This window comes from Triticum urartu, chromosome 3 (genome assembly GCF_003073215.2).
Source record: "Triticum urartu cultivar G1812 chromosome 3, Tu2.1, whole genome shotgun sequence".
Classification (NCBI taxonomy): Eukaryota; Viridiplantae; Streptophyta; class Magnoliopsida; order Poales; family Poaceae; genus Triticum; species Triticum urartu.
The window spans coordinates 647,621,608-647,630,862 of record NC_053024.1 but is presented as its reverse complement, the minus strand read 5'-3'; the positions used below and the strand labels follow the sequence as shown (position 1 = coordinate 647,630,862).

General features: G+C 47.2%; 1 protein-coding gene across 1 annotated transcript; it reads right to left on the bottom strand.

Annotated features, from left to right (window-relative positions):
- Positions 1-5,688: 5,688 nt before the first annotated feature.
- LOC125548974 (histone deacetylase HDT1-like) lies at positions 5,689-9,150 on the bottom strand. The gene is made up of 10 exons (XM_048712479.1): positions 8,954-9,150; positions 8,178-8,245; positions 7,871-8,076; positions 7,760-7,782; positions 7,608-7,664; positions 7,375-7,511; positions 6,887-6,964; positions 6,704-6,800; positions 6,119-6,518; positions 5,689-6,033 (listed from the first exon to the last, which is right to left on the bottom strand). The coding sequence occupies exons 1-10, from the start codon at positions 8,976-8,978 to the stop codon at positions 5,970-5,972; spliced, it is 1,155 nt and encodes a 384-aa protein (XP_048568436.1). The 5' UTR covers positions 8,979-9,150; the 3' UTR covers positions 5,689-5,969.
- Between the last annotated feature and the right edge of the window lie 105 nt (positions 9,151-9,255).

Genomic DNA, 9,255 nt, shown 5'->3' with positions numbered 1-9,255 from the left:
TTCTCTGCCTCGCCCCTCGCTCGCGGTCACCGCACGTTAGACCGCCCACGCGTGCGCCTGCGGTGAGCACGCGCTCACCGCGCCCTCTGCGCCGTCCTCACCGACCGCCGCATCCGCCGTGGCCCGCTCCCTTCCATGGCCGGCATCGTGCCCCGCCATGGCTGCCGGCAAGGCACCGCCCAGGTCCAGGCGACCCGGCGCCCGCAACCGCGCTCGTTCGGGCGACAACCATCGCCCCGGCGCCCAAAACCCGTTAAGGCCCCCTGTGCCTATGACAGGGGGGCCCACGACCAGAACGCTTTTAACAAAAAAAAGAAAAATAAATAATAAATATAATAATTAAAATGTTAATTAATTAATTAGAGAATTAATTAAAGCGGATTAGATTAACCTAATCATTTAGCTAAAGCTAATTAGCCCTATTTAATTACTATGAGCCTATGACATATGGGCCCCATGCCCCCCCCAAAAAAAAGGAATTATAATAATTAATTAATTAGGATAATTAATTAATTTAATTAATTCTGTTTAGTTAACCTAAACCTAATTAGGCTAATTAATTCTGATAATGAGATAACAGTCAGTGACCGACGGGCCCCACCCACCAGTTGACTGGTCAACGGTCAGAGTTGACCGCTGACATCATGCTGACATCATGCTGATGTCATAATTGTATTTCCTAAATTAATTAATTCTGTTAGTCCTAAAAATGATTTAAATCTTTAATAATGAATAGAAAATAAACCGTAGCTCAGATGGAAAAACTTTGTACATGAAAGTTGCTCAGAACGACGAGACGAATCCGGATACGCAACCCGTTCGTCCGCCACACCCCTCTAACCTATCGAACTCGCAACTTTCCCCCTCCGGCTCCTCTGTCCGAAAACGCGAAACACCGGGGATACTTTCCCGGATGTTATCCCCCTTCACCGGTATCACCTACTACCGCGTTAGGGCACCTCTAACGCCGTAACTTGTCTTGTCATGCATCACTATGCATATGCTTGCATTATATTTATTGTTTCTTCCCCCTCTTCTCTCTCTAGACACCGAGACCGACGCCGCTGCTACCCCGTACGACTACGGAGTTGACGACCCCTCTCTCTTGCCAGAGCAACCAGGCAAGCCCCCCCCCCTTTGATCACCAGATATCGCCTACTCTTCTCTATACTGCTTGCATTAGAGTAGTGTAGCATGTTACTGCTTCCCGTTAATCCTATATTGATGCATAGCTTGTCCTTGCTACTATTGTTGTTACCTTTACCTGCAATCCTAATGCTTAGTATAGGATGCTAGCATTTTCATCAGTGGCCCTACATCCTTGTCCGTCTGCCATGCTATACTATCGGGCCGTGATCACTCGGGAGTTGATCACGGGTATATACTATATGCTTTATACATGATACATGTGGTGACTAAAGACGGGTCGGCTTGTGGAGCACCCGCGAGTGATTCACGGATTGGGGGCTGAAAGGACCTTTGTCCCAACGGCCCTCTGTGTGGATCTTTGAGGCGGAGCGACAGGGCAGGTTCCGACCACCTAGGAGAGAGGTGGGCCTGGCCCTGTTCGGCGTTCGTGGATACTTAGCACGCTTAACGAGATCTGGGTATTTGATCTGAGTCTGGCCATTTGGTCTATACGCACTAACCATCTACGTGGGAGTAGTTATGGGTATCCCGGCGTCGTGGTATCAGCCGAAGCCTTCTTGACGTCAGCGACGGAGCGGCGGCGCGCTGGATTGGACTGGAACGCCACTAGGCTAGGTCTGCTTCCGGCCGCCCACGCAACGTGCAGGTGTGCTAAGGGCGATGGGCCCAGACCCCTGTGCGCTTAGGTTTAGACCGGCGTGCTGACCTCTCTGTTGTGCCTAGGTGGGGCTGCGACGTGTTGATCTTCCGAGGCCGGGCATGACCCAGGAAAGTGTGTCCGGCCAAATGGGATCGAGCGTGTTGGGGTATGTGGTGCACCCCTGCAGGGAAGTTAATCTATTCGAATAGCCGTGATCTTCGGTAACAGGACGACTTGGAGTTGTACCTTGACCTTATGACAACTAGAATCGGATACTTAATAAAACACACCCTTCCAAGTGCCAGATACAACCGGTGGTCGCTCTCTCTCAGGGATACGAGGAGGGGATCGCCGGGTAGGATTATGCTATGCGATGTTACTTGGAGGACTTCAGTCTACTCTCTTCTACATGTCGCAAGACGGAGGCTACCAGAAGCGTAGTCTTCGAAAAGATTAGTTATCCCCCTCTTATTCTGGCATTCTGCAGTTCAGTCCACATATGATACCCTTACTCCATTTGATACCCATGCATATGTAGTGTAGCTCCTTGCTTGCGAGTACTTTGGATGAGTACTCACGGTTTCTTTCTTCCCCTTTTCCCCCTTTCCTTTCATTCTGGTTGTCGCAACCAGATGCTGGAGTCCAGGAGCCAGACGCCACCGTCGACGACGACTCCTACTACACCGGAGGTGCCTACTACTACGTGCTGCCCGCTGACGACGACCAGGAGTAGTTAGGAGGATCCCAGGCAGGAGGCCTGCACCTCTTTCGATCTGTATCCCAGTTTGTGCTAGCCTTCTTAAGGCAAACTTGTTTAACTTATGTCTGTACTCAGATATTGTTGCTTCCGCTGACTCGTCTATGATCGAGCTCTTGTATTCGAGCCCTCGAGGCCCCTGGCTTGTAATATGATGCTTGTATGACTTATTTTTATTTGTAGAGTTGTGTTGTGATATCTTCCCGTGAGTCCCTGATCTTGATCGTACACGTTTGCGTGTATGATTAGTGTACGATTGAATCGGGGGAGTCACAGAAATGCATCAACCTTTTTAGGCTAACCCTATCCTCTCGACAACCGTCGACGAAAGGCACCAACCTTTTTAGGCTAACCCTATCCTCTCGACAACCGTCGACGAAATGCATCAACCTTTTTGGGCTAAACCTATCCTCTCGACAACCATCGACGAAAGGCACCAACCTTTTTAGGCTAAACCTATCCTCTTGACAACCCTCGACAACCGTCAATCATTTCATTCCATCACAACAATAATTTATAAATAAAATTCCATCAACAAGATCAAACTAGACCAGACTGATCACATCCAACAAACAACTTAGTGTTCACATCTTACATCATAATCCATTACAACTAAACAACATACTAATAAGATTTAGATTAACTCCATTACTGAAAATAGAGTACTTAGTTCAACAGAAACAACATAGTTCAACACAATACAACCAACCAAACTTAGTTCAACCTTGTTGCCCTCATACATTATGCCAACAAATTACTCACTCATCACATATTTCTTTGATTTTCCTCATCTTCATCTTGTTTGCCTCCCCATCCTTAAGCAAATCAGCTATGATATACTCTAACTTCTGCTTATCCTTCTTCATCTGTTCAATCTGTTGAACACCTCCATCTGCTACATGTTGCTTCCAATTCCTAACAAGTTCATCATTGCTCTGCTTAATCACTTGCAGTGATGTCCTAAGCTCAATATTGTCTTTCTCAAGTTTAGCCTTCTCTTCCTGGGCTTGAACTACATCACTCTCTACATCACCATCCTGCATAATCTTCTGATAATTCTCTCTCATCACATTCTTGTGAATTGTAGCAAAAAAATTGCTTGTTTCTTTGATGTGGTTGTGGTGCTTCTCTTGGATTAGCTTCTTCTCTTCTCCTAGCTTGAGTATGAGCTTTTCTTTAGCATCATTCTCTTTGCTACTCTGCTCATACATATCCCAAAGTTTGTGAAGTGCATTTTTCATGGGTTCTGGCCATTCTGGGTCAATCCATTGAACCAGACCACAATTGTCACCTTCCTATAATAATTCAGACAAAACCAGAGTTAACAACCACATTCAGAGAAGTCAGTTAACACCATATTCAGTTAACAGCTACATATATTCAGTTAAACAGCTACATACATTCAGTTAATAGCTACATATATTTAGTTAACTGAGGTCATTTAAAACCAGACACATTCAGTTAAGCATTGATTAAACTTGACACCTTTTCCCCTCAAAACAGCTGATAAAACAACATCTTCAGTAAACTAAGTACAGAACTATATTCAGTTCACAGACATATCAACCTATATTCAGTTCACTGAGCATCAAAAAAGGATTTGTATAATGTACATGTACAAGAGAGGACCTGCCACTAACCTGATTACCGCATCCATAAAACCTACGGCCAGTGTTGATTCCTTGGAACACAATAGCCCTATGAACAGGAAGGTTGTGACAGCACATCGGTCCTCCGGCAACAATACCGCACCACTCCGGGTCAACAATGGTCTGTGGGATCTACAATGTTGCAACAGTGCTCAAATCCCAACTCAAATCCGTTAAAACTAAGCTCAAATCGAAGAAAACCCTAACCCTAAGTCAAAGAGAAATGATACTCACGTAGGTTCGTCCGCGTGCGAGTTGAAGAGGGGGGACACAGAATCTTCGCTGCTAGTTTCGCCGTCCTTCCAGGACACCATCACTGCGGCGACAAATGGACGGCGGAGGCGGTGGAGAACGCGCCGCAGACAGAGAAGAAGGCGGCCGAGAGAGAAGGGAATGGACGAACGGGTCAGGCTGGGTCGGGCCGGCTCGTTAGGTCAGTGCGACGCCGTCTAACGGCGCGCGTGACGGGCGCCGTCTCCCCCTGTCCACGTGGCGCCTGACATTGGGCCCAACAGGTTAGTTTTTCACTCAGACGCGCCAAACCGTGCAATCAGTGTTTTTTGAAAACTGTCAGCTCAAACGTGGTGGTTTTTTGAAAAAAAACGAAAAGCGGTGGTTTTCTGTTTTAACGTCCCTTAATATGGTGGTTTTTTGCAATTTACTCACTTCCTAGCAAAGTATTTGCTGCTGCCGCCGCTGCATGCATGCCTCGGAGACAAGGTTTGACCCAACAATGACATGTCTTGTTGTGATTGATGGGGCAGCCAGTTCTGGGGTTCATCAGCTCACGCTGGAGTCTGACGCCCTCTCCCTGGTGCAGGCCCTCGACTCTTAGATTCCGACAGGCATATGCGCCGTCACCCGATTCTTGTTTGAGAGCCGCATCGAAATTTACCTTGACAATCTCCAGCTAAGGTCTGTCCCATCTTGGAACGGCAGCACCAGCACCAGCCTGATTTTCGGACTTTCGTTTCTTCCCCCAAACTCTGTCAGGTGCTTGGTGATAGTGAAGCAAGCATCCTGAGCGGTCGCACCTTCTCTCCCGCCTTTGATCTTGTTTCCCGGCGTTCAGCGGTCCCACAAGAGTACCCCCTACGTGACGCTGAGCTTCAGGGTTTTGCGTGAAGATTGTCTCAACGGCGGCAGCAGCGGAAGGTTGGTTCAGCAGGATCAGCCGTGCAACCTCCGGAGATCATTTTCTGGGAGGACGCCTGTGTGTTCGCTGAAGTACTTGACTACTTGCATCTCTGTGTTGTGTTGACTTCAGTCCCAGAGCCGAACGTTCCATTGCTCTGTTACCGGGTTTATCAGCTCCGCCACCTCTGTCAGCAGCGTTTGGCCCCTATCTGAAGATGGGCGCCTAGTCGCCCCCCTGTTCTTTGACAGCACCGGAGGGTGTTTACTCTGTAATGTTTCTTTTGCAGACCCTGCTAATGTGGGTCAACTTACAAGCATGAAGAATCATGAAAAAACGCATACGGCACAAAACAACGTTTATCAACAAGACAGTAGTACCCAGCCATAATAATTAACCACGTGATTCCAGGATCCCGGCACAATCAACAGCATTTCGTAGCATAGCACAGCACACCAACACCGGTCTAAAACGGTGTCAAAGAGAGAGAACATCCTGATCGTGCGTGGGGAGCGATATACCCAAAGAAGCGACCTCTTTACACATCATCTCTGCCTCGGATACCCAAATTCAGTTCACCAGCATCCCCCCTAAGATAACACTTCACTCGAGCCTGTCCACGGTATATCTCAGGCCACCTTACTTGGCGTCGCCATGCTTCGCCCTGGAATGATCTCCAAGACCCTTCAAGGAGCTGAAAGTCCTGAAGAAGGAAAGTGTGTCAGCGAGGATACAGCAGCATTTGCTCCAGACAGGATCAGATTCAAAGAGAAGGAACAAGATCTTGCCTGTTGCATGAGTTGCAGACGTGGCCAGCGGATTGCTTAGACTTGTCGTCGTTGTTTTCAGGCGTCTTCCTTGCATGTTTTGCTGCTGGATGAGGGGTCGCGACGTGGACGTGGTCACCTGACTTACGAGCCTGTTTTGCTGCTGGATGAGGGGTCGCGACGTGGACATGGTCACCTGACTTATGAGCCTGTTTTGCTGCCGGATGAGGGGTCGCGACGTGAACATGGTCACCTGACTTACGAGCCTGTTTTGCTGCCGGATGAGGGGTCGCAACGCGGACATGGTCACCTGACTTACCAGCTTGTTTTGCTGCCGGATGAGGGGTCGCAACGTGGACATGGTCACCTGGCTTACGGGCCTGTTTTGCTGCTGGATGAGGGGTCGCGACATGGACATAGCCTGCACACAAGTTATTCATAAAGCAGTGAGATTCCTGTGCCTTTAAAAGAACAATGCAAGTTCAGCAGATTAAATAAATACTTCCTCCGTCCCAAAATAAGTGTCTCAACTTTGTACAAAGTTGTACTAAGCTTGAGACAGTTATTTTGGGGCGGAGGGAGTATAAAATAAAGATCACTTCACACCAGTTTTGTTGCCCGTAGTTGGTGTTGCTATCTTTGCCCTCTTCCCCTGGGGTGTATTCAGAGGTGTTTCCATTGGATTATAATCGTCCTTTGTTCTCTAAACATGTCAAAACAGAAAGAGTTTCAGGATTTTATGAAATGATAAGGCATCAAAATAACAGGTCTCTTTGAGCAATCTCGCACCTTTCGAGGATAATCCACATCTTGATCAGAACTCTCATTATCAAGGCCATCACTGGAATTCTGCATACCAGTCTTATCCTGCAAACGTATTCAGCATCAGGGGACTTTAGTTTTCACACCTACCAAATCCATGTCAGGTTTCACAACCAACAACGTATCAACTCCCTAGGCCACTGATTGGGCTGCTACAACCTACAACCACTATTTGTGGATCTGTCATCCAACTAGAATTGAATGTGGTAGGTTGCATAAAAGTAAGTATCATGTGCACACATGGAAACACTGATCATGTACTTGAAAAAAAGCTGTCAAAATGAATGCATAGTCCATGTTAACTATTTTTAGTTACATGTTAGAATGTTCACTGTACTTATTTACCAACATTCTCCCTGCACACTCCAGAACAACAAGAGCAAGAAAATAAATCATACAGGAAACAACAGCTCCATCATAACCCATGGCTGATTATTCTTAACAAAGATACAAACCTTATCATCTCCCTTTTGCTTTCCAGGACTATTTGTTTCCTCAACTTTAGCCTTTGGTATAGAGGATGGAGCATCAGCAGGCCTTGGTGCAATAAGAAGATTATTGGCACCATGTGTAGCTTCATTGTTTTTGTAACCTGAAAGTAAATAATGTCAAACATGCCAAGGGTCAATGCGGCATGTTTTCATTCTAGAACTCTTAAACAACTGTTATGCATAGGAAAAGAATATACCGTCTGTATTGATGTCTAGTGGAATAGCCAATGGAACCTCCTCATCAGAATCAGCACCTGAAACATCAGATATACGGACGTTATGCCATGTTATCAACTGTACAAAGAAAACATCATAGATGCCCAATACTAAAATGAAAAACAATATTTACCTTGTTTAGTACATGAGTGAAATGTGACTACAGACAGGAAAACAGTTAAAGAACACAAATGTATATTCAAGCTACTTAGCAAACACTGAAGAAAGAAATGTGGAAGGATATCTTTTGATAATATCAAATTTGTAGCCCATAAAGCTGATGTTGCTGGTCATTGAGGAGTGGAACAGCTCAAACTCCTCTTTGAACACCAGATCAGCTAAAACATGAGGATGATTATCAACTGAAAGTGTGCCAAGCATAATCCTTGTATCATCAATTTTGACAAAAACTTGCACATCCTCTTCTGCCTTGCCAGGCTCCAATGCTATCTGTAGTAAACGAGAAAAGCAAATACCTGAAGAGTAAGCAAACTTGATCCGCCTACAAATAAGCTAGAAGAGCACTTATAAATGAAGCGTGTAAAACACACCGTCGAAATGTGATAATGTGAATCTCCTGGGTCACACTTCACTGTCTCTCCAGGCTTGACGACAACTCCTAAAATGTTATCATTCATGCAGACTAGCCATTAGTCATTTAACAAATATATGGAAATTAGCAAACACAAATATCTGTTGCTTCCTGAAGCTCCCCAGAGAAATATGCACCGCACATTATTACGGCAAACAGAATGGGGATATTTCTTCACACAGAACAGAAACAATGCATTGGCGGCGCTACACGAACAATTACCAGAGCATGCTCATCTTCAGAAGAAATGCAGGTCACAGCACAACATATACCGAAGCTGACAACACATTACTGTAGGTTATGACTACTGAAAGTACTACCATCCAACCAGATATCCATGAGACTATTGTTCAGACAAACCAAACCCAGACCCAGGAACAACAAGCAGGAAACCACAATGCTCCATCCAGATCAAGACAGGGTAGCCACAGCACTCTCCCTAGACCAACACACGGTATGCACTCGTGAGCCAACGGAATAAGGGACATGCGAAACATGGACTGTAGGGTCCCTGACGGACATGAATGCGCTACTTTAAACAAACAGGGATCGGTCAGAAACGAGGAACCCTAGGCAGGAACAGGCCGCGTAGATCCCCCAAGCGGTGGACGGAACCCGCCACCGCCGGAATTACCCCCCGCCGATCAGATGCGGCGAAATGCACGGGGGCACCGGAATTGGACCGCGCGAGCAGATCGGGGGCGAAATCGGGGGGTTCGGGAGGAGGATACGCACCCCAGAAGCGGTGGTTCTCCGTCATCTTCCGGGGCGAGGGAGGCCGGCTGCTTCCGCCGCGCCTTCCCCGTGATTTCCCTAGGGTTCTGGCGGAGACGGTGGCCGCGCTGCGGAGGGGAGCGGGGGAGGGGAAGCGGGGCGAGGGGTGTGGTGCTTCCTCGGGTTTATGGAATGGAACGGCCGAGGGTTTGGTTGGTTTCGCCCCGGCGGCCCGTCGTGTTCGCGGCCTATGACAGTGGGTCCAGGCGTGTTTTCTCCATCATCTTTTTTTGAGTTTCGATCGCCTTGGCCGAGTTTCGTAC

Coding starts and splice junctions, on each gene's coding strand:
- LOC125548974 (XM_048712479.1), bottom strand. CDS start 8,978: ATGACGGAGAACCACCGCTTCTGGG. Junction 8,077..8,177: donor CACATTATCACATTTCGACG/GTGTGTTTTACA, acceptor CGTTTACTACAG/ATAGCATTGGAGCCTGGCAA. Junction 6,801..6,886: donor ATGTGGATTATCCTCGAAAG/GTGCGAGATTGC, acceptor TGACATGTTTAG/AGAACAAAGGACGATTATAA.